We start from the raw sequence: 25944 nt of genomic DNA on the forward strand, positions 1-25944 counted from the left end.
ATATATATATATATATATATATATATATCTATATATATATATATATATATATATATATATATATATATATATATATAGAACAGCTGTCCCAAGACGATTATGAAAAATAATCTATTTACCCCATCATGATCTTTTTAAATATCATTAAAAAAATCGATACCGTGAAAATACAATAGCGTGCACGGGGAAGGCAGCAGCAGGGCTGGTAGGCGACATAATCAAAAACGAAGACAAGCTTACATACAAGAGCCGGCGTTTTTGTACAGCTGCATTGTACAGCATTATGGTTTCGTGCAAGAGGCCCCGGGATCGCGCCCGGCCTCGTCCTGTGTGATGCGTTAACCGAGTTTCGCTACATAAATTGATAACCATATATTTCAATACACAACTTTAATTTGTTATTTTTAGTTCACCATTAAAAATACAGAAAGTTGCTTATGAAGCCAATGAGTTTTGAGGACCTTAAACGTCCTTTAAGATATATAAAAATAAGGTAAATGCTTTCATATTTTACTCTTATATCTAAAGTGATATGTGTAAATAAAAATATTCCTGTAATAAAATTGTAAATCACTTTGTTTTTTATATCATATTTTTATTTTTTCGTTATTTTTACTTGTTGCTATGTTTGCATTTATTTGACCCTGCTAGGACCTGTCTGGCCGGATATTTACAGCACACCCAAGATGTCGGCTGCGATCGCCTCCCTTGAAGTTTACTGCAGCGGTTCTGGCTCGGATTCTGACGGCGAGTCCAGAACCAGCACCGACAATGCAAGCCAGGACGCTACAGCACACCTTCGTCCTTTGGGTTCGGAGAAAACGCTCTCGTTGCAGGTCCTCAACTCCGCTCCGGAGGTGGCTGTGAAGGTACAGATATTACTAGCGCGGCGTGGACGTTTAGTTGCACTGTCTGAGCGATGTGATACATTGTGGGGAACTAGCACTTAAAACTCGACCTAGGCCTCAGTTGAATGTGAAGTTACTCTGATCCTTCTACTTCACTGTTACACACAGAATGTAGTTTCTATTAGGACAAGGTTGTGCTCTGTTCTTTAGTAGATGCTTGGTATTTGTGGTACTGTGCAGATGGTGTGGCTTCTGTGGACTGTGTAGTTAACTAATGATAATAACGGTTGCAGTTTAAGAAGCCAAAGGATTTTTATTAATTTTAATTGACAACGTTATGGTAGTGCAGCTAGAACTAGAACTTACAAGGAAAGGTCTGGTTAGTGTATCCTTGTTGTTGTTGTTAAGTTTAAAAAAAAAAAAAAAAGTAACGTGCGATGTAATCTCCTCTGTAGTACGACCTGTACTGAATCTGAGCAATTGACTGTGTATGTTGTCTTGCCTTTTGGTAATTGACAGCAACGATTACATTATTATCGGTCTACAGTAGTTAATGTGTAAACCCTAAACCTAGTAAAACAAAAGACGGCAGCCGGTGTAGTGTTATAAAGTGGTACGCGTACCAAAACTTTATCCGTGTAATTTTAGAAAGTGGTACGCAGTGAGATTTTGGTACAGGTGCAATCAATTGCGATGTGATATATTGTCCTATTGTCAAACAGAGGTACATTTACCATTAATTTTCATAATTTTTTTGCAAACCACTAATCATACATTTTTTTTTTCCAACTTTAACTGGAAACAGACAGTCAATTTCTGACAATTCGCGACGAACAAGACACAATGAGAAAGAAGTCCACCGCAAAGTTGCAGAAGTAAAAAAAATGTGCATATGATAAATAGAAAAATAGCTTTGTAATAAGGCTCCGGAGTCCAATGTATTGCATATGATAAATATTTTTTTCCTAAAGAGGATTGTGTTTCAATAACTAGCCTATGCAGTTTTAATGCACATGATGAAAAATGTATGTCTAACATTATTGTTTAATGTTAAATCAGGGAATGTCGATAAGTAACTGGATTTGGTTGGGGCATTCTTGTTTTTAATAGCAAGATGTGGAGACTGGAGTGCACCTTGATCCATCTCTCAAGGAGGTCATGTATAACCCCACATGCGACACCATGTTTGCCCCTGAGGTGAGGATCATTCATTTACTGTTCAAGAGTATAAATCCAGAGGGTGTTGGAGATTGCGGTTTAATAATGTAAGTGCATTCAGAGAAATGTCAGGGTTGCTCACAGACTTTATTCATAGTATACAAAAAAAAAGTAAAAAAAGAGTGAGCCACCACAATATTCTCATTAACATAAACAGTATTTTTGGAAAGGATAAAAAACTTTTATATGTTTGTTTAAATCTTTAAGAACACATTTTACATTTCAGACTTGGTCGCAGTTTCTGTATGTTCTGCACTATGGTATATTCTTGCAGCCCTCAATACAGTGCATTGAACAACCCTACAAAATGCATTCTGTAGTCTTCTGGGAATGGAAGACAATCTTCATGCTCATATAGTATCAGCAAATCAAATGTATTAAATCTATTCATTGTTTTTCATTCTTTGCATACTCAGTTTGGTCCAATGAACCCGTTCAAGACCCAGCAGATGTCAGCCCCCAGGAACATGTTATCTGGTTATGCAGAGCCTGCCCACCTCAATGATTTCATGTTTGAGGAACAGAGGAGAACCTTTTCAACCTTTGGTAAGCTATATCTGGCTCTGGTACAAACACACTGTAAACAGGTTGCTATTTAAAGGAGAGTTGCATTGCAGCTTTGTCATTAGTTTGATCAGTAGAGGCCAATGATTAGAACAACCAAAAAAACAGTGAAACATGTCAGTGTGTCAGTGACATACATTGATGCATGCATAATGTTAATAGAGGTTTTAGCACAATTGGATAACCTGTTTTCCAGATATACAGAAAACATGTAAAGTGTGACCTAGGTGCTCACGGCTCTATCCCCATAGCCAGGAATTTCATTCCCTGCAGGGATAATAAGACACAATGATCCCTTACCCTCTTTGTTTACCACAATGTTAAACATGGTATTAGGTGCAAGTAAGCTCTAATTGCATTCTTGATGGACTTTGACAGTGCAGTACATGGTCATTTTTTTCAGTAACTGATCACTTCCCAGCAAAAGGAGATCTGGATCAGGGATTCAGGAGCAGCACTTCAGGAAACCATTCATTAGATTTACTAGTTGTATTGATATATTCCAAGTCTGATAAAAAAAGACTTTTGTTAATATATATATATATTTTTTCTAAGGCTATGCCTTGGATCCATCCTTAGACAACAGTCACCTAACAACTGGCTACATAGGTGCAATAGAAGAGGCTGAAAAGAATAAGGGTAAGTTATCCTTTTTTTTAAAAAATTTTATGTCTTTTGACATCCTGCAGAGACGTTTAGCCACTGTCCTACTGTATATACACAGTGTTCTGATACCCTGTTAAACTAGTCTCTTGTAAGCCGGCTTAGGTCTTTTTTTTATTTCCTGTAAACGCATCCTAAAAGTGGCCTGCTCCAGAGGGAGGCTCTGTGACGACTTTGATATGTTTTTTGGTCTACTGTGAATGCAGCGGTACCTAAGACGGCTCAGTTTGCCATGTATAGCATCAAACAGGCACAACAACAGCAACAGGAATTTGAGATTGTCACACGGACAACAGATCTAAACAGTATATTTGACAAAACGCTGAGAGAGACAGAGGATTCCAACATATAAACACTTTACACTTTATCTTAGTGCTGTAATGTGAAAAGACATTTAATAATTCATGTGGAATAAATGTGAAACAAGCCTAGTTGCCACAAAACTGTCAAATATTATTTTTTACACATCAACAAACGTAACCAGTGATCGTATTTTGATACGTATCAATATGAGGAAATGTTCGGTTTTGTGGGTACCCTTATCCTTAATAAATAATTACAGTAAAGTCGCTAAGAAAATGAAAGGTTTCCTTCACGGGGTGAATACAATCCTTTGTTTAAAAGACCTGAACATAGCGCTTGTTTAATGATGTACATCACGCCACTAACAATTATGCAATTTGAAAAATAAAACTGCAAGCTTTTGGAAGTTTATTGTTAGTCTTGCAAGATTTAAAGTCATTCTTCACATATTTCATCACAGAAAAGCCTCTTTCACGTTCCAAAAAAATTATTACTGGTGCCAGAATTTAATGCTGCTGGCCATACTGCCAAATTTGCAGCCCTGATCAGTGTGCTCAGCAAGATAACAGCAATTTATTAAGTTGTGTTAGCACCTTTCAAAATAAAATAAACACTCTTATGCATTATGGGGCTGATGTAAGGATAGGCGTAGTGCAAAACAATTGTGGCTGTAAAATTCAAATTGCATTGCGGCCAGGCAATTATTTTGCACTGCAGCCTGTGTAAGCTTAAGAGCAATGCAAATTACTCAACACGCACAAATAATGAGCTGCAATCATGATAATGAGGGTCGCAATGAGCACCACATGTGCATCAGGGTATTTAGCGGCTGCACTTACAGCCCATTGGTGAGGCGAGTTAGGAGTGCAGAGAGCAGTAGGCGCTGTATGAGATTTGTGGAGCATGAAAATCAAACCAAACAAAAAATATGTTAGAGGAAGGGCAGCAAAGTCTTGAGGCCAATGACAGGTCTCTGCAGGTGTGTGGTATTATACAGCTCTTAATTACTCGCTTCTGCAATGGTTTGCACCTTATAAGGTGCAGAGTTTTTGGAGGGTCAGCAATTGCCCAAGTGCAAGGCAAAATCCTTACATCTCATTATAGTGTTTGCGCTCACTTAGTATTCCAGATCCCCACCCAATTCCATGCTCTTTTCTTCATTTGAATGCATTTCAATATCATTTAAATTGATTAATGATGGCAGTGTTAATTTGATAGTGGGTGCAGAACAGCAGGTGAAAACCATTCTTTACATACGCCGCATTTTTAGTGGCCGCTGAAGTCCCACTTTACGGCAGCTAAACATGGTTTACGTGTGCAAAATGCCAATTTTGGCAGCAATGTCGGTGTGTTTGCAGCCGCAAATCACTTTGCACATATCCTTACATCAGCCCCTATGTGTTTAATAATTCTGATTGTGTATATCATATGTTTAAATGGTAATAGCTGATCTTTTTTCTAATGTGTTTTTTGTAATGTTTTGATTAGATGACAACAGAAAAAAAGGACTTCTGATCTGCAATAAATACATCCAATGTTTAATGTTTTAATTATGATTTGTGTTATTATATACTGTTATTTTAAAGCCTCTGAGTTGCTACAGTGTCAGTGAATTGAAGAAAAAATTGTGCTTTGTACAAGAAATGGAATTTAGTTACATAAATTAAAAAAAAAAAACAACCTCAGAAGTGGTGCCTCCAGGTCAGAGATTCAGGTCCAAGGTTTCTGTTGAGGATCAATTGTATACAGATGTTTTCTCCAGGTCCAGTGTTTCTCTTGAGGATCAGTTGTATACAGATGTTTTCTCCAGGTCCAGTGTTTCTGTTGAGGATCAGTTGTATACAGATGTTTTCTCCAGGTCCAATGTTTCTGTTGAGGATCAGTTGTATACAGATGTTTTCTCCAGGTCCAGTGTTTCTGTTGAGGATCAGTTGTATACAGATGTTTTCTCCAGGTCCAGTGTTTCTATTGATGTGCTGCAAAGTGAGTGTAAAGCTCAAACACCCCGGCACAGGAAGTGAATCTGTAATATGGTGGCAGAATAAATAAGCTTTGCCAGAGTCTGTGGCAGTAAAGCCTGGAAACCCAAACCTGTATAACAAAATAAGGATAAACCTTTTTAAAGCTTATGTAGAAATTAAAAAAAAAAAAAAGCCAATTCTAATGGCACTTGGAGTATGGTCCAACTAAAGCACATTCAGCCCTTGATTAAGTGTTTAACATTTTGTTCTTTTTATGTCAGGCCTAACAGTGTTTGAAGCAGGAGCGAAGAAAATGGAAAAGAGGAAGAAAGTTAAAGGGAGCGATGCCTCCAACATTGAAGGGTTCTTGGGACCCTGGGCTAAGTACCTGGATGAAAAAGATGTGGCCAAACCCTCAGAAGTAAGTGTCTGTTGATCAGCCCAGAGCTTTTAGGGAAGCTATTGCCAGATGTGCTCTCTGGAAGTGTAAAAATTCTCCATATTCTAGAATGTATGTGGAGACTACTATATGTGACTGTGTGTTTTCAGTAGGGGTACACCGATAAAGATTTTGTTGGCCGCGATACCGATAGCCGATGGTTATCTACCCATATCGGCCGAAACCGATAATAGACAGTGCCGCTCAGCTATCGTAAACTACTAGAACAAGACATAGGGCCTATATTTTTATACTGTTTTATAAATGACAAAAATGAACAGGTATTGTAATGTTGTTTGCATTTACTTCAGAAAATAAATACAAAGAATAATGTAGTATTATATTGTGTGCTTGACAGCAATTTATACAATTGTTTTACAACAGTCACACAAAAATAACACTTTACATCTGTACTAGTAAAAATACTTCTGTAGAAAAAAATATGTAATTTGACATTCACTTTTATAGCCACTTACTGTCAAACATTGCATATTATAACTTTGACCTATACTGTACAGTAGAAAAGAAAAATGTAGCCTACACAATGTCAACTACAACATATCCGGTTACAAAATTCAGTGAAACCTGAATTTGTTACTAAACAAAAGACGGCACAGTAATCAATTTCTCCTTCAAAATGCTGCCGAATACACCTACAACCAATGCAGATTAAGCAAGATAAACAAAAATGACAAAAGGTAATTTTTGAAGTACGTTGTGTAGTAGTAGTAATAATAAAAATAACTTAAACCATCAATGTTATTTAAGCTTCAACCTATTTTATTATTTATTTATTTAATAATTTTTTTTAAAGCATCAGAATATTCTGCTGACGGCTCATCGTTGGATTTAATGTGGCATCAAGTCTGTGCTGCACACAACTTGGCTATCCTATTATTGTCTTCAGATATATAAAAAAAAAAAGAATCAAAACACTGCTCTTTTGAAACTTATTTACTGCAGGATGATCGCACAATGTTGCACAGTGTTCTTGCGTCATTAGTAAATGCACCTGACCAAACATTAAATTCTGTGCTAGAAGAATTTCAAGCATGAATATCGGTGTACATTATCGGCTAAAATAACAAAAACTGCTGATAGCCGATTGGGTTTTTGTCCTTACTTGTGCCATGCCGATAGGCTACCAGTTATCGGTGCACCCCTTTTTTTCAGTGGAGTTGTCTGCACAATTCCCCTTTGTGGCATTTATTTTAGATTCTGCTTGAACCCACCTCCACCCCCCAAATACCAACAAGTTCCACTGCTTACACATTATACATTTAACTTGGCTTGATTTCCCTCAGAAACCCTGGATAAATCTTTCCCAGGGTTACAACCTACTACAGCAGAGGATCCTGTATCGGTAGTGCATAAAAATACAATCACTATATACTGCAGAAAGAATGTATAATTTATCAAAATGGGTCTGTTATTCAAAACACCTCTGTTACTTACACCTACAGTAGATTTCTGAGTAGCACACCAGTGAACCTTGCCTCTGAACAAAGCCATTATTCAGTCTAGACAGGTAGTGATACAGTCACTCACAACACTGTAGGAATTTAAATTAGTATTTTATAATTTAGGTATGTGAGATTCAGCCTAGCTGGAAATGAATGTAATTGCTTGGAGTCAGGTCATCTGCTTGCTACAGAAGTAGACTGAATGCTATGGCTGCATTACTCATTTGCTTTCTGTCCATCGCTGCATCCTGTGTCTATCTAAATCAGTGCAATCTCCTGCAACATCGTTCATGACGTCTTTCTGTCCGTCCGTCCCCGCCCATTGCCAGGAAGGAGCATTGGTTTGGATACAAACGCAGGATCACTGTTTTTTTTTTTTTTCATTTTGTTTTTGTTTTTGGACAAATATCTAAACTGAGTTGAGGGCAAAACTTACTGATGGATTTCCACAAGGGATACTGTTTTACATTGTTATTGATAGCCTGTAAGGTGGAGTAAAACAAAAAAAAATGTTTCTTTGACCTGTAGTAAAGGTTTCTTCTCTATTGTACAAGATACTGGTTTAATCGTACTGAAACCTTTCCTGTACTTCATTGGTGGTTTCCTAATGAATCTTTATTGTTTTGTCATTGAAGAGCTGGCTGAATGGCAGTGCTAACAGGCTTTTCTCTCCTCTAGGAAGAACAGAAGGAATTGGATGAGATCACTGCCAAGAGACAGAAGAAAGGCAAAAGTGAAGAGGAAGCTCCTGCAGATGAAAAAACAATCCTTCACGGTAAGCCAGCCTGTTCTGCTCACCACTGGAGCATAGCGAAGGCTGATTTTATAGTTCCAAATCGAGCTGTACTGTGGCATTAATGATCTCAATCTAATCAGTAAGTGTTCAGACAGACAGGTGAGCTTGTATTTGGTAAAAAAAACTGTATTCTATAATTATTTTAAAGATTTAAAAAAAGTTTGGGTAAGACTATTGTCGCAAGAAGCCATTTTGTGGCAGTAATATTACAATGCCATCTACTTTGCACAGTTTTTTGATAACATAAATCACAGTGACCCTATTTAAATTCTGAAAGAACATTTGTTACAAGAAATGCCTATACTAGATATAGAGTGCTAGGTAATAGAGCACATTGCTTTTGTTTTGGATCCTTCTAAATATGTCATCTTTTTTTTTTTCCTTGCCTTCCTCCTGCAGCCAAAGACATGTATGATTACCAAGGAAGGTCATATCTGCACGTTCCTCAGGATGTCGGGGTCAACTTACGCTCTGCCGATATCCCAGACAAGTGCTACCTGCCCAAGAAACAGATCCATGTATGGTCTGGACATACAAAGGTAAGATGGCTAGGAAATCTGTGAGGATTTTAAATTGGGAACATTGTACATTGATACAAAACTATATCCATCAGGTAAACTTCCTAGTTATTATTTTATTTTTTTTGCATGTAGGTTTTGATGTTGACCTGTGTTTTAGTAAATCTGATCGACTTCATATTGTTCTTGTTGTAGAGCAGCATGGAGAGGATGTTAATTTGTTTTACCTGTTCCACGGAGCAATGACCCGTACATGAAGTTACTGAATATGAACACTAAGGGCCTCATGCAGTAAACAGCGGTAACTAGTTTACCATGCAGTAAGCCCGTTACTGCGTGCTTTGTACACCTGCTATATTCACTAACCAGCGACAAATGACTTTGCATGCCAAATGAATCATGTGGAAAAAGATACCGGGTGTGAGTCATTTTACATACAATTAATAATGGTAATCCATGGAAATGTATTAATAATGGTAATCCATGGAAATGTATTAATAATGGTAATCCATGGAAATGTATTAATAATGGTAATCCATGGAAATGTATTAATAATGGTAATCCATGGAAATGTATTCAAATGATCTCCCCTAATACCGCGGGGGAGGGACTTGATATAAAAACCATATTTACTTGAAGGTGCTAACCTTCCTAAGTGTCTCTTTTCTAAGCGCATGTTAAGTTTACCGCTTATTGAAACCAAGCGGTGTCTGTCTAAATCACAATATAAATAGAGCAGACCACAAGTAGTGCTGTGTGGGAAACATGATAAACGTGTATATCTACTTTCAGGTACTGTATTTAATTTTTTCCAGGATAAACTATTGCCTGTGTTCCACAGAACATTACAAATAAAATGTCAAATATAGGCTACATAGGATGTATTTCGTTGGTTTTGTGGATTAAGGGTAATATTTTTAAGGTGTGTCATACTGTGCATAATGATATGATTCTGAAAATGCAAATTACCAAAAGATGACTACACGTGAACTGTATCGCATAATAATTTCCTTTATTCCGATTCCAAACGCGTTGCTTTCTCAATGCAAGATGCGTTGTCGGAATAGACAGTGCTGTATAAAATCCCAGGCTGTACTGTATTTTTTCCATTATGACGTTGTATTGCCGAAACGGCCAAGAGACAGATGTGCTCACATGAATTACACTGAATTATTTCGGCCCTGGAAACATTTAGCATTTTTGTCATGGAAAAGACAACAGTGAGTACTGTACAAATTGTGACTAGCCTGTGCAGCACGTCGAAATCGCCAGATAAGCAGCTGGAAGGTTAAAGTTTCTTAAAGAAATAAACCGCACACTTGCAATCCCTTTTAAAAGAAACACATTTATATTTCGCCTTCGTTCGGGACCGGAGTATCTTCAAAATAAACCAGAGGGGGATAAAGGTGAACAAACAGATATTTGTTTTCAGTTCATTATTTTCTGTTTCTCCGCTTTGACTGTCTCAAAGCAAGACATTCCCGGTGTTACGCAGAATTCTGTATCCCGGCATGATTCCATGCCTGTGCAGATGCAGTTTTTCAAAGCTGGACGTGGATGCGCGATATCCCTGTGCCCGAGTCCCGCTGTGTTCTCAAGCACTGCCATTGAGTTCTGCTGCAGTTTGCAACACCTGTTGAAAACAAGACCAAACTAATTCTGTAGCAAAAAACCCCAGCACATTTAACACCACTGATTTTCTACAGTACGCTCAGCCTCCTGCGTTGCTCAATACATTAAACCCTTGATTAAAAGTAACCTTATAAAATTGTATTTCTTTTAAAACACATTTTAATTTTATTACATGTAAATACTGTGCTAAAACATCAAGTGTTCACATATAGAGATCTTGATCTACTCAGGCGTCAAATTTAAAGGGATACAGAATTCTATGGGGATACAGAAATCTGCGTAACACGGGCTGCCTCCCCTCATCCTACGGAGACCCACTGAAGATGTAGCTGGTGCCGGCTGCTGCATCCTTGGTCGCTGTCATTCTGACAAAGTGAGAGCCGGACTACCTGTCCCTTGGAGTGCCCATATACTAAAATTAAAGGGTGTGTAACACGTTCAGCATTTCATGTCCTATGATGACTGGCAAATGAATCATTTAGCTTGCCTTATTTGTGCATATTATTATATTCGTGAATACAGCGGGCATGCCTTCCTTTTTGCGAGCAGTATGGGTTTCTCTTACCACGCAGAATTTCAGGTAACGTTTAGTGCATGAGGCACCAAGACTTTTTTTTCCAAACGTAATTTGGGATATCAATTATAACCAACACATTGTAGATATGTGAGGGTGCCAGAAACAAATTTTAAATATATAGTGTGATTCCACTCGATTTGCATATCTAGACATAAAAATGAACAAACACATGTTCAATGAATAAGGGTGCGAGTGAAAATACTGCTGTCATTCCTTCCAATAAACCTTAAAGTCGACCTTGGAACTTTTAGAGGTTTGTATGCAGATGGACCCTTATAGGGAGTTTGTATAAAGAACTTAAGACTACTAGTGTCATTACTTGTCATTCCCTAGCAGCTAGAAGGTACATTATATTTTTGACTTCCTGTAAAAACAAACCCTGGAATACTGTAAGAAAATCTGGATTTGTAAAATCTGTCCCTCAGACAACCTGACAATGCCTAGTTCCCGTTGGAGGCATTGTAAATGGGCTCTGCACAGCTCTTTGTTCAGTACAGAACTGCAGCCTTTGAGATGCTGCTCAGGTTCCAAGGAAAACATTTAGCTGGAGACAATAGCTGAAAACTATCCTAGCCAGTTGGAGTCCTTAAGGCTGTCTTGGCTGGCCATAGTTGTGTACCCTCCCAGCAACAGACTGTAGATTAATGACATGTGGACAGACAGCAGCAGTTCCAGCCTAACATGGCAGACAGCAGATTAAACAAAAGCTTTCCAGCTTTCAAAAAGGATACCACCTCTCCTGATTTTTAATGCTAAGATCACAGCAGCTTGTCTACACACAGTCCAACCATATCTTGTTTGTTTTATTACTGGTGTTGACATGTTATAGTAAGTTCCTCCACAAACTGAAATAAACCTCAAACAATGTGACGTCATTCTTGGTTCATATGTTTTAATGAATTAAGAAACCTTACTTCAATAAATACCAGACGTGGCCATGCCAGCTTTTTGCATAGCTTTAATGTGACACTGTGGAGGTGACTGTCTGTCTGGTTTAAAAAAAAGATGCAGCCAGCTCTAGGCTTATTTTTGTAAACTGATGTTCTTGTTGGTAGTCATTTACAATAGCTTTCATTTGGTTGGCAAGCACCCCTACATTCAAACACATTAAGCCCACTGCACACAGCCCGACTCAAGCCATCCCAACTCATCTCATCTGAGTATGCACAGATTTTGGGATCAGTTGTGCTCAGTTTTGGTTTGTCACAATTTTGTTTTTCCCGACTGGGTGTCGCACACTGCTAAGGCTGAATTAGACGGACCACAACTAGATCCTGGTGATTACTATGTATGCAGATTTAATTAATACTGCCCTGTACACATTTTTGTATTAACTTAGCTCAACATAGCGACCCTCATATTATGCATGACATCGTATGCTGATTAGACAGCGGAGACAGTGCTGCAAGGCAACCAAAAGAAGCGCTTAACCTATTATTAATTAATTGACCATTTACACCGTGCAAACGTTTCAGACAGTGTTTGACTTTTTGTATAGCTTGTCTACTACACTTTAGCCTGTGGTAAATAAAATCCAACCTGTTGATTTTTTATTTGACTTTGGCGGGGTTTTTTTCTCAGTGTTTGGATCTAGGGGCTTGTGATTTGTGACCTATTGGAGATCGACACACCGGTTACTTCTGTTTTAGCACAGTAAGAAAATATAGGTTGCCAGTAGATAGATTGATAATAAAAAGGTAAATTGATAATTTACCTTTGATTAGTAAACGCCTAACAAAACAATTCAAATGTGCACATATCTGGTAATTTTGAATTTGGGACACTCGGAGCAATTCAAGACTAATGTATTTTTACCTGTGGAACTAAAGCTGTCAATCTTCCGCCATCTTGTATGACAAGTTACATGACAAGCTACGTCACTTAAACCTGCTTCACCATTGGTTGACACCCTTATGACTAATCGGTCTCAGTCAGTCTTGGTTGGCAACCGCTGCACATAGACAGACTGATCACATCTGAACGAAACTGCATCTGAAAAAGATTCAATATGTTCAATCTTCAAATCTGAAGACATTCCGAATGAAATCTGCATAATCTTGGTTTTAAGGGCACGCACACTGATACGATTCATCCAGACTCTGTACGACCAGTTGAGATGAGATGAGTCGGGACGGCTTGAGTCGGGCTGTGTGCGGCGTGCTTTAGAAGATTATCTTTCCTCCTATACCTATATTTTGTTTAGTTTAATTAGCTGTTTCTTTAATAAGCCCTCACTTGTCTTTTTCTTTCAGGGTGTCAGTGCAATCAGGTTGTTCCCAGTTTCTGGACATCTGTTGCTATCCTGTTCTATGGACTGCAAAATCAAGGTGGGTCACAGTATATCATTTTATTGGGTTTTGTTATGGGGTGGACCACCACAAAATAGACATTCTTCATTTTTAAGCAAAGCAAAAAATACATTGGATCCCTTCAATCATCGTTTTTCTATAAAGTAAAAAATAGGGAAACATTGTTAAAGCAATTCTGACAATATCGATAGCTTGGTAATAAAAGCTTGTTTCAGTGTTTAATTCGCTCATAATGAAGTTCTTTATCACAGATGCCTAGTTGGAGGCACAAGGTCTTCTTGAGTACAGTCTGTTATTTTACAATGCAGCAAGAAACACATTGACAAAGATGACTTATGAAAGAGTTTGTCAACTGCATTACCAAGTTTCTCTTTAATACTAGTGTATGTCTTACGATTGGGTGTTTTTAAAATGAAGTTTGACTAGGCACTTCAAACCTACCCTGCAAACAGGGGACAATATTACTGCTGTATTTTGTTGTATAGACTGTAAAATTGCAAATGCTGTGTTTTAAGCTTTTTATCTGGGTAACTTTCAGCTCTAGTCACCTGGGGTATGACTTGCCTCTTGCAGAATAAAAAAAAAAATACCCTGAAAAAATAACTACTTGCTTGTTTGTTTGTTTGTTTGTTTCCTGGTTCTAAGCTGTGGGAGGTTTACAACGAGCGAAGGTGTTTACGAACATTCATTGGTAAGTGTGTCCCTACTTGTATTTGAAATTGTCTTTTTACGAAAGAAGTGATGGCCTTGCAATCCCTTGAGTCAGGAAGCATATCCTCTCAACAGCTATACAAATTAGTGACGGGGAAAACAAACGCTTTAGGTGATTACACATTTAATAGTATTTTAATGTTTTGGAGGAAAGGGTTTTAAAAAAAACAAACAAAGAAAAACAGTATAATCTCAAAGATCCTGCAGATGTAAATTGTTTGCAAAGATGAATGAGGCTGTATTTACGAGGCCATTGTCTGTATTTGCCACAGATATTTCTGGACCAGCTCTCTCATTCACATCCTAAAACATCTGTTTTATATAAAAGTATTTCTCGTAAATCTTGTCCCTTTGGTATGTTGATGTAAAATGGGTTGTGCTGTTCTAATAAATATCTGGATTTTAAGCAGTGCTGTTTGTTATAAGATGTAGTAAGGAAAAAGCATTAGATCTGTGGGAATGTTAGTGTTTTTTAAAATGTATTTATTTTCTTCACAGGTCACAGCAAAGCTGTTCGTGACATCTGCTTTAATAACACAGGCACTCAGTTCCTCAGTGCAGCTTATGATAGATACCTTAAACTGTGGGACACAGAAACAGGTGGGTTTGTCATTGCTAATTTATTACATTCTCTAAAGAGGGTTTTTTATGCTCTGTTTAAGTCTTTGGTTCCTGAGGGACAAGATATTGTCTCCCATTGTTAATCAGTCTTGTAAACCGTATAAAACTGTATGCAATATTACATAAATTGATATATTTTACAATGAGGTAAATATGTACCACTATGCTTTTACCATTGTATAATTAGACACGGTGTTTAGTATTGCTGCACAGTACAATTATGACTTTGAAGAGGAGAGAATGATCTGTTCAAGGATACCAGTAAGCAAGAGGTCTGATTGGAGTAAAATGTTAACAAATGCCAAGCATCCAGTCGTCGTGCATTTCCTCATGTCCCTGATGAAGCAGTGCAAGATGTACATCTGGTTTGAATTAAATAGCAGGGCCTCATTTAAAAAGGGAAAGGGTTGTAAAACACTGACGAGGGCTCCCCATGTGCGACAGAGAAAAAAAAAATGACATCATCTGCTTGGAATACAGATTATCAATATGTTGGGAAAGCAGTAAGGGACTGTTGAAGCTTTGATATAAAACGGGTATGATACTGCTTCATGTCGACCAATGTGCTTTCCAGCTCTATACTCCTGCATTGTTATAAGCAGGACTTGCAGGTTGCTGCCTTGCATGGCAATGATCTCTCCTCCTACAGGCAGCTGCAGCGCAAATAGACTTTCCAGCAGCGAGGCATCACAGCTTGGAGAGGCATAGCGTGAATGCCTTGATTATGAATTTAATTTCATGCTAAATTGCAAGTGGTAGAGAAGCGGAGATATTTAAACAGAACACATATTGAGAGAAGCCTGTGTTTGTGTGGGAACGGCTCTGGTCCCAAGGTCTTGGTTTGACACGACATAAATTGAAAAGGCTAGGCTGTTTGTGAAGCGCGTTCAGCCCTGAAGAAGCATCAGTAATCCTGAGCCACACAAGACTTCAAACATACCCTGATCTAAGCATCCTCCACCTCCGTTAATCCCGATTTTGGGCTTTAAAAGTGAAAGGCCTTGGCCATGTAAATAATTGAAATGTAGTTTTAATAGCACAGCATTCCTCCAATGTAAGTTTTTTTTATTTGTTTGGTTTGCTCCAGCTGTATTTAGATACACGTATTGGTGCTGCAGTCCTCTTCTAGTCATCCTGTTGTGTCCAGTGGATTACAAGTCCTGTAGTTCTGCCTACATCTTGAAACTGATGTAACACTAAGAAACATACCTTATGTACTTTCTTTATAGCCTATGATATAGTTCAGGGATATTGTTTATATATTTAGAAGAATCCAGAAGTAAATTGTATCCTCCTGAGTATTTGCAAGAACCAGTCTAATGTCTCTCAAAACAGCAGACCAGCAAAGTAATCTAATATACTTATGTATATCTTTTATTTTTTTTATTTTTTCAATGTGAAGCGCTTTTAGATGGCTTTGCTATGAAGGGCGCTATATAAAAATTGTATTGATCTATGTCCAATTTCTTAGTATAAGGCAGACAGCTGGTTTCACCACGATCCATGCTTATCAGGGTATGAAGCCAGCAAGCAGTACAACTATTTAATTAGTTATCCTAGGGTAGTCTTTTTATAAAGTTACTTGGTGCTGAAGGAGTTCAAGTACAAGATGTATGCTTTTGCCAGTTTATCTGTCCTGCTTTTAATAGAGGGTGTTGGATTTGCTTGACATTGTAAAATTGGAGGGGGTGTAAACAGTGCTGTGATTTATCAAGTGAAAGGCGTTTATGTGGTTTAACAATCGGTTCTCTGGCTGTGGAAGATAAGATGTTGCTTGTCTTCTGGACAGCATTTGGCCTGCTGGTAAATTTTTAATTGCTACATTTCAAAATAACAACATTCGACAGAGTGGCATTGCTGGCTAGAGCCACCTCCCAATCAGAGGCTGATTTATTACTAACGGTGGACAGGGGGATTCTGTTGACCGGTGAAAAGTGCGGTTGCCCTGGAGGGTGCATCTATGGGGATGCATGGTAAATAATATTAATAAGATTTATACAGGAAGTATGTTCCTGTTCACCTAGCCCTAGTAGATAATCAATGTGATGTGTGTCTTTTGGTTGTGGTTATTCAAGGAGGAACTTCATACACAGGTCAGCCTATTGACTTGTACATATTCTGGCACAAAAATCTCAGTTTATGTTTAAAAAAAAAAAAAAAAAAAAAAACACCCTTAACTATTGGCATACACTGCAGACAGATAACATGCAGGCACTCTTGAGCATAGCATATTCTTTCCTATGAAAGCAGAAAGCCTGCAGTGCGGTATGATTTCTGTAGTGTTTCAGTGAATGCCATACCAGACATTGATCTCTGGTTCTTGAGAGTACATTACTTGGTGCTATTATAAAACAGCAAGATTGTGTTTTTTATATTACTGTGCAGTTTGTTACGGAGATTCAAGTAGCTTAACTGTAAAAATGACTAAAAATATATAGAAGTCATTTGCAAATCATTATTAGTCACAGGAGAAGGTTGCCTTTTAATAGGTAGAATATGCACCATGTTACTATGCAGTGCTGCACATTATCACCCGCAGGGCTGTGCTGCATACCCTTAACAGGGATGTAGCAGAGGTTCCAGTCTGTCAGATGTATATCATGCTTCACATGTTTAGTTTGTCCAGTAACGAGCTCCTGAGAAGCACTCATCCCTTTCACAATTTAACAGGACAGTGTATTTCAAGATTTACAAACCGGAAAGTCCCTTACTGTGTCAAGTTCAATCCTGATGAAGACAAGCAAAGCCTCTTTGTGGCTGGGATGTCTGATAAGAAGATTGTCCAGGTAAGGTTTCTGCCTGTCTTTACACTTTACTGGGCAGGTTTTTTATTATAATTTATTTTTATTTTTATTAGTTTCTTTGTGTGTGTGTTATTTCTACCAACACTCTCTTGAACACTGCTTACTGTACTGCATGTTTAATCATGCAAATGTCTTGAGCTACAGGTTAACCCATTAATGATGTCTTTCATTGCTGCAGTCTAGACCGGTCAGAACTGTTCATTTGTGACTGTGGGCTAAAATTCTGTTAATCACAAATTGCTCTCAAGATCAGGGTACATAACGGGGAAACTCGCTCATGATTTTAAAAGGGTATTTAAATTATCTTATTCCATTTGGAGAAAATGTGAAGACCAAACAGTCCCGGATGCTGAGTGTATTTTGAGAAACTGCTAAGGGGTTTTAGGAAGTACCTAATTCCCAATATGACCTATTCTCCAGACAGCTTTTCCCAAGCCCTAAATTACCATCCAGACTGAATGAATCTAGAGAGCTCAAGCATACAGTTTCCAATGTACAGACTCCCATTGCCATGTTCATGGCTGCTGCATCTGTAAACCAGATTAGAGCCCTGAGGCCTTGGTATAAGCAACAGAATCAATCAATTAATCATTCTACTTCCTTACATGAGTTGCATGGCAAAATACAACACAACTACGTGAAGTCTGCCAGATCTTAATGAGTATATGACTTACAGTTTTATACAAAAGTAATTGTATTCATACAAAGCAGCCTATCAGAACGTCGGGATACCTTATTTAATCTATACCAGATTAATACTGGTTGGGGAGTTTTGTTGTGCCATAGTGATGCAGTTGTTGTCTATGCGCATGATCATGATATGGTACCATGAGAACCAGTGATTGCAGTTTCACAGCTAGTCCATTTTCACCAAGGTAGCTCTATTGTTGGGGCAGGTGTTGTATTGGATTTCATTGATTCGATCTAGATAATTTATTGTAGTCTGCTTCAAAAAGGTTGGCTTGTGTGCTGCGCTCCAGATAAGGTTTTGGGTCTGGGAGTAACTTACCCTCTAATTTTAACACTGAGATAGTTAAAATGTAGTTTCAGCGGGTAAAATGCAACATTACCTTGAAGTCATGAGTAATAATAATATCTTTATTTTTATATAGCGCCTTTCATAGTGGACCACCATCACAAAGCGCTTTACAGAAGTAGGCTGTGAACTGTGCATTATATGCAGAGTCACTTACAATAGGACACTGATTTAACATCTCATCCGCAGGATGGAGCACAAGCAGGTGAAGTGACTTGCCCAGGGTCACACAGTGAGTCAGTCAGTGGCAGAGCTGGGATTTGAACTGGTGACCTTTTGGTTACAAGCCCTGGACTTTAACCACTGGACCACACTGCCTCCTGCCTCAATAAATACTCTACAATCTTTAATGGTAATGGGGTAGGCATTAAAAAAGAGCCTTCCATTTTAACTGCAATATTACTTTGAACTACTGTGCAGCCACGCGTGTGTTCTACAAAGTTATTTATCAGCTCAGCGCATACTTTTGAGGTATCGCACTGACTGCAAATTTAATTACGTTACTTGTATATTTTAACATTAAATTCTTAAACTCAGTGAACATGTTAACTTCAATATAAAGCCATACAGATGAATACAATAGTATTAATAGGTTATAAAACAGTTTGTTTAATATTATAGGCACCTTTTTTTTTTTAGCGGTTGCCTCTGATGATGGTTCCAATTGGATTTGTAGCAGGACTGGTGTGTTTACACTTCAACCTGTGTAGCTTCAAATTTTTCTTATTCTTACTGTGATTGGCTGCAAAGACAACAGGGCTAGCCAGAGATTGGATAATGTTTGGTTGTTTTTTCTTGTGTACAGTTTCTTAGTAACTGAAGACATTGTATTCTGGGACATGTAGTTGTCAGTGGAAGTTTTAGGGGAGGCAGACAAGCTGTGCAGCAAAATTGCTATGCTTATTTTTTAAATTAAATTTAGTGCATATTTCAGATTTTTTTTACGCGTAAAAATGGCAGGTACGCAGCTTATCTGGACCGCTGGTTGTGTGTGTTTGCTGGTTGACAGCCACGCCCCCTTTTAACAGGCTATTTAAAATGATGCAGAATGCAGCCACCAGGTGGTGCAGTGTTCCATATAAAATACAATTTTAGATATACAAATCTATAAAATGTGTAGAAAATGACACAGTATTTTGTTTTTTTTAGTTTTTAATTTAATTTATTTATTTTTTAATTCCCATCCCTATAATAAATACTGTGTTCATAAAATGATGTATTTACTCTCTTTCTCTTAAAGCAAGTAGAAAATGACCTATGAACAGATGGAAATCAAATTGTTGCAGCCAGTCACTCGTGTTTTAAATATAGACCTGCAGTAGCATGTCTTAAGGGCTGCTTCGGGGCATGAGACATGTTATTTTTTAGGTTCTTAAATAATTGCAGCACATGGCAAAAGTAAAATAAATAGTGAATGAAGTAACTGGTAACTAAACTACAAAGTAACGTTACGTAAGAGTATTGCATAATAAAAATGGGTCATCGCAAAAATCTGGAATAATGGACTCCACTAAAATTCTTTATTTTCATATCCTGGTGTCATGTTAGAATGTATACATTTTAGTAATTCAGCAGTGCTATAGCTACTTACAGATTGCATGTTCAGTAATGGCGTATAAATTTGCACCGTAAAATTTGTTACAAATATAAAGAGTACCCATTTACGATCACTTCACACATTTCCATTAATTGGGAAGAAAAGATGTTTTTCCACAATATTCTGTTAAGCTTACTATGAATGGGGGTGGGGTGTGGTGGGGGCCTCTCTATTGTATTTTGTGCTTCTTTTAATAAGAAAATGGAACGTAAGCCCCCTATGAATTTGCTCAGACTTGTCAACAGATAACTGCAGTTTACAGGCTGATTACGCCGGGTTGCACTTTCCCCGCTGTTTTCCAAGCCCTGCATTTTAAGATATGTGCGGTATCTCCGATTGTTATCTCTCCACTGTTTGCACTGACTGCTGCTGTTCATTTGCAGTGGGATGTACGGTCCGGGGAAGTTGTTCAAGAGTACGATAGGCATCTGGGAGCTGTCAACACCATCACGTTTGTGGATGAAAACAGACGCTTTGTCAGTACCTCTGACGACAAGAGCCTTCGTGTCTGGGAATGGTAAGCTTCCAACCACTGTGTGTCTGTATGTATAAATAATAAAATAATGCTGAACCATGGCCAGGTTCCGTGTGCTTTTCTGGCTTTAAAAGTTGGCCAGTAAGGGGGGCTCCCGAGTCGCGCATCCAGTAAAAGCACTTGCATAGAGTGCAGGATGCGCCGTATAGTCTGGACGTTGTCAGTTTGAGTCCAGGCTATTCCTTTGCCGACCAAGGATGGGAGCTCCCAGGGGGCAGCACACAGTTGGCCGAGCGCCGCCCAGGGGAAGGAGGGTTAGGTCAGCCAGGGTGTTCTCGACTCACCGCGCACCAGCGACCCCTGTAGTCTGGCTGGGCGCCTGTGGGCTTGCCTGTAAGCTGCCCAGAGCTGCGTTGTCCTCCGACGCTGTAGCTCTGGGTGGCTGCATGGTGAGTCTGCAGTGTGAAAAAAAGCAGTCGGCTGACGGCACACACTTCGGAGGACAGCGTGTGCTCATCTTCGCCGCTCCCGAGTCAGCGCAGGGGTGGTAGCGGTAGCTAAACAAAATAATTGGACACTATTAAATTGGGGAGAAAACAACAAAAAAAATTACTGGCGATTACTAAATAAAAAAAAGTTGGCCAGTATCCATAGTTAACCACAGATAGGATGAATGGCTGACTGTTCAGCATTTGTCACATACTGGTGGGGAGGAACAGGTTTGACCTATACAAACGAAGCCCCTGACCTCCTAGAGTCACCTTGTCCAAGAGTGATGGCAGCATTGCTACCACCCCTCATGCCTGGAGTTGATTTATTAAACCCAGAGCTGCTGTTTATCATTTTAATTCTGTTCTGATTTGCCACCAGCCTTGAAAAGGCCACAATGAACAGGCAGGCAGTGAATTGCTGTGCTTGTCTAATTTGGTGGTTCTGCTTCACACCGGAAGCCTGGAACTCTGATCTTGACAGAATCAGTTAAATAAGAATGTCATCTAGGCCCATGTCAAATCTCATTTAAATAAATAATGAAAAGAAACAAATGTTAGGGTGAATGACCGCTGTGAGCGGTGTCACCACGGTGAATGAATGACTGCGGTATATGTGTGATGTACAGTGAGCGGTGCCACCAGGGTGAATGACTGGTATATGTGTGGTGTACAGTGAGCGGTGCCACCAGGGTGAATGAATGACTGCGGTATATGTGTGGTGTACAGTGAGTGGTGCCACCAGGGTGAATGACTGCGGTATATGTGTGGTGTACAGTGAGCGCTGTCACCAGGGTGAATGAATGACTGCGGTATATGTGTGGTGTACAGTGAGCGCTGTCACCAGGGTGAATGAATGACTGTGGTATATGTGTGGTGTACAGTGAGCGGTGCCACCAGGGTGAATGAATGACTGTGGTATATGTGTGGTGTACAGTGAGCGCTGTCACCAGGGTGAATGAATGACTGTGGTATATGTGTGGTGTACAGTGAGCGGTGCCACCAGGGTGAATGAATGACTGCGGTATATGTGTGGTGTACAGTGAGTGGTGCCACCAGGGTGAATGACTGCAGTATATGTGTGGTGTACAGTGAGCGCTGTCACCAGGGTGAATGAATGACTGCGGTATATGTGTGGTGTACAGTGAGCGCTGTCACCAGGGTGAATGAATGACTGTGGTATATGTGTGGTGTACAGTGAGCGCTGTCACCAGGGTGAATGAATGACTGCGGTATATGTGCGGTGTACAGTGAGCGCTGTCACCAGGGTGAATGAATGACTGCGGTATATGTGTGGTGTACAGTGAGCGCTGTCACCAGGGTGAATGAATGACTGCGGTATATGTGTGGTGTACAGTGAGCGCTGTCACCAGGGTGAATGAATGACTGCGGTATATGTGCGGTGTACAGTGAGCGCTGTCACCAGGGTGAATGAATGACTGTGGTATATGTGTGGTGTACAGTGAGTGCTGTCACCAGGGTGAATGACTGCGGTATATGTGTGGTGTACAGTGAGCGCTGTCACCAGGGTGAATGAATGACTGTGGTATATGTGTGGTGTACAGTGAGCGGTGCCACCAGGGTGAATGACTGTGGTATATGTGTGGTGTACAGTGAGCGCTGTCATCAGGGTGAATGAATGACTGTGGTATATGTGTGGTATACAGTGAGCGGTGCCACCAGGGTGAATGACTGTGGTATATGTGTGGTGTACAGTGAGCGCTGTCACCAGGGTGAATGAATGACTGCGGTATATGTGTGGTGTACAGTGAGCGCTGTCACCAGGGTGAATGAATGACTGTGGTATATGTGTGGTGTACAGTGAGCGGTGCCACCAGGGTGAATGACTGTGGTATATGTGTGGTATACAGTGAGCGGTGCCACCAGGGTGAATGAATGACTGCGGTATATGTGTGGTGTACAGTGAGCGGTGCCACCAGGGTGAATGACTGTGGTATATGTGTGGTGTACAGTGAGCGCTGTCACCAGGGTGAATGAATGACTGCGGTATATGTGTGGTGTACAGTGAGCGGTGCCACCAGGGTGAATGACTGTGGTATATGTGTGGTGTACAGTGAGCGCTGTCACCAGGGTGAATGAATGACTGCGGTATATGTGTGGTATACAGTGAGCGGTGCCACCAGGGTGAATGAATGACTGTGGTATATGTGTGGTGTACAGTGAGCGCTGTCACCAGGGTGAATGACTGTGGTATATGTGTGGTGTACAGTGAGCGCTGTCACCAGGGTGAATGACTGTGGTATATGTGTGGTGTACAGTGAGCGCTGTCACCAGGGTGAATGAATGACTGTGGTATATGTGTGGTGTACAGTGAGCGCTGTCACCAGGGTGAATGAATGACTGTGGTATATGTGTGGTGTACAGTGAGCGCTGTCACCAGGGTGAATGACTGTGGTATATGTGTGGTGTACAGTGAGCGCTGTCACCAGGGTGAGACGTTTTTGCTTCTTGCTTAAATTTTTCTTTTACTTTTGATCTTGATTCTCTAACTGTGACAGTCCACCTTTTGATGCGAAGCCAAGTTTTTGTGTTTTTGATTTTTATTTTGGTTCAAAAGTTACTCCTGGAATAAAATAAGTAATTGGAGCAGAACCCTTGCATAACCAGCTTTGCTTGCCTTATCTGTCTGATTTGTGTTGATTTACAGGGACATTCCTGTTGACTTCAAGTACATAGCTGAGCCGAGTATGCATTCAATGCCAGCTGTAACTCTATCTCCAAACGGTGAGTCAGAGAGACTTCATTTTTTGACCCAGCTTTACAGCAAATCCAATGTTTTCTTTAAATATATTCTGTGGGAAGGCTGTTGTGTAATTATGATATTGTACTCCCTTTACAGAAAAGTGGAACCCTTGTTTTAAGAAGGTTTTGTTTAAAGAAACTTTTTCAACACAAAGGCCTTTTGCAATGCTAATCTGTCCTCATTGCAATTCAGTAAATTAGCATTTTAGAGGGAGAAATATTCTTTCAGATTTAAAATAGCTGCAGCTTAAGTTTAATTTTAAGAGGTATATAGCTGGTTTCTGATTACCTTGGTTTCGGTAACATTAGATAGTCATCGAGGTCTGTGAAACCAGTTGATTTTAACAATATACCCTACTGGGATAAACCAGCATGGAGCATTTTACAACTACAGGGAATCCACTTCGTTTTATCAACTGCTTTTACATTTTTTTTTTTTTTTTAGGGTTGATCCCAGGATAACCACTGATAGGTGATTGATGCAAGCCAGGGGTGATTTACCCAGTAATGTAAAATGCTATTTAAATACAAAATAATTTAATAATAATAATTTCGCTGTGGTTTATCCTGGCTGGGTATAGGTTTATTAAATCAACCTCTTATATAAACTGTGTATTCAGAATATATTTTCAGTCATCGCATGTTGTTTTTATTACTATGTCTGTTTAGGTAAGTGGTTGGCCTGTCAGTCAATGGACAACCAGATCCTGATCTTTGGAGCCCAGAACAGGTTCCGACTAAACAAGAAGAAAATCTTCAAGGGTCACATGGTAGCTGGCTACGCCTGCCAAGTGGATTTTTCACCAGATATGAGGTAAGGCATTAAATCTATACAGTGTTTTCAAGGCAATTGCCTAATTTTCATTCTACCTTCCACAGTGTTTTTAGGTGGTAACACAATAGGTTTCAGTGAAGAGGGCATTTTAAACCCCATTTAAAAAAAAAAAAAAAAAAAAAAAAAAAAAAAAATTAAGAACAAATAAAAACTATATTTGTAGATTTTTGTTATTAATTGTCTTCCCCCCCCAACAGCTACGTTGTTTCAGGAGATGCCGATGGTAAACTGAACATCTGGGACTGGAAAACCACAAAGCTGTATCACCGAATCAAAGCCCATGACAAAGTGTGCATTAGTGCACTCTGGCACCCACACGAAACCTCAAAGGTCATCACGTGTGGCTGGGACGGTCAGATCAAGCTCTGGGACTAGTGAGCTTGAAAGGAGTACATACACGCGTTTTGGACTCAAAGTTTAAATTCAATGTTGACTGCCATTCCCATCCCACCCTGACGGATAGATTGGCTCCAGAAGCCTTCTGCAAGACTTTTAAGATTGGTATCCAGTCTGGTTTTTAAAGTGTTACTTATTTCCTGTTGGTTTTCCTCCCCCTCTGCAATCCAAGGAATCCACTATTTATTTTTTTATTTAAACTGCAGTGTTTCAGGAGAAAAACAGTTCTTGCACTTTTAATACACACATGGGTAGCTTTCTAATCGTGCCGAGATTGTGTTTAAAACTGTAAATGTTAGCTTTTTGATTAACAACTGGAACCACCAAACAGTTTGGTTGGGATGTAGCAGAAATTCACCATATGAGCTACTATAATTCTCAGAGGGGATTTTGACCTTCAACAAGATTGCTACCTTCATTCTGATGGCTCAGTAGGAACCAATTGATTTGCGCACCTGGATCCCAAAATAAGGATATATCCGGGAGGCACTGTTATTTCAGAAAGGGATACGAGAGGGAGGGAAGATGTATCACCATTAATCCTGTCGGCAAGGTATGCGTAGGTTGGTCCATGTTTTATCAGATATGTATACTGCTGGGTAGAAGTTGGGTAACTGGTGTCTGTGTTCTGCTTTTTTAAATAGTTGTTGTACAGCTCATTTGTCAATAAATACCATTTGTAGAAAAAAAAGTGTTTTTGTTACTTCTGTTCAGTTTCCATCTGGTACTGGAAGTTGAATTCTGGTTTATTCGTTTCCATCGGCTGCAGACCAAGACCAAGAACTGGCCTGTCCAACTCTATGTAATGTCAGAAGTATCCTAATGAGCAGGGATCCTAGGAATAACAGATCTTCTATGATAACACGGAACAACGTGGATTTTCTATGTTTTTTGAGATTGTTTTAGTTTTACATTTGGGGAGAGTCA

At 39.4% G+C, this 25944-nt stretch overlaps 1 protein-coding gene across 1 annotated transcript; it reads left to right on the forward strand.

Moving 5' to 3' along the window:
* The first annotated feature begins 315 nt into the window (after nucleotides 1–315).
* Nucleotides 316–25710, forward strand: LOC117411197 (pre-mRNA-processing factor 17-like). The gene is made up of 16 exons (XM_034018476.3): nucleotides 316–493; nucleotides 652–869; nucleotides 1959–2045; nucleotides 2483–2612; nucleotides 3186–3269; nucleotides 5839–5978; nucleotides 8138–8234; nucleotides 8655–8794; nucleotides 13235–13309; nucleotides 13937–13982; nucleotides 14501–14602; nucleotides 17294–17409; nucleotides 20444–20577; nucleotides 23692–23768; nucleotides 24456–24600; nucleotides 24819–25710. Exons 2-16 carry the CDS (start codon nucleotides 687–689, stop codon nucleotides 24994–24996), a joined length of 1734 nt encoding a protein of 577 aa, XP_033874367.1. The 5' UTR covers nucleotides 316–493; nucleotides 652–686; the 3' UTR covers nucleotides 24997–25710.
* The last annotated feature ends 234 nt before the right edge of the window (nucleotides 25711–25944 follow it).

This window comes from Acipenser ruthenus, chromosome 6, assembly GCF_902713425.1.
Source record: "Acipenser ruthenus chromosome 6, fAciRut3.2 maternal haplotype, whole genome shotgun sequence".
NCBI classification, from domain to species: Eukaryota; Metazoa; Chordata; class Actinopteri; order Acipenseriformes; family Acipenseridae; genus Acipenser; species Acipenser ruthenus.

Coding starts and splice junctions, on each gene's coding strand:
- LOC117411197 (XM_034018476.3), top strand. CDS start 687: ATGTCGGCTGCGATCGCCTCCCTTGAAGTTTACTGCAGCGGTTCTGGC. Junction 8,795..13,234: donor TATGGTCTGGACATACAAAG/GTAAGATGGCTA, acceptor TTTTTCTTTCAG/GGTGTCAGTGCAATCAGGTT. Junction 17,410..20,443: donor CTGATAAGAAGATTGTCCAG/GTAAGGTTTCTG, acceptor GTTCATTTGCAG/TGGGATGTACGGTCCGGGGA.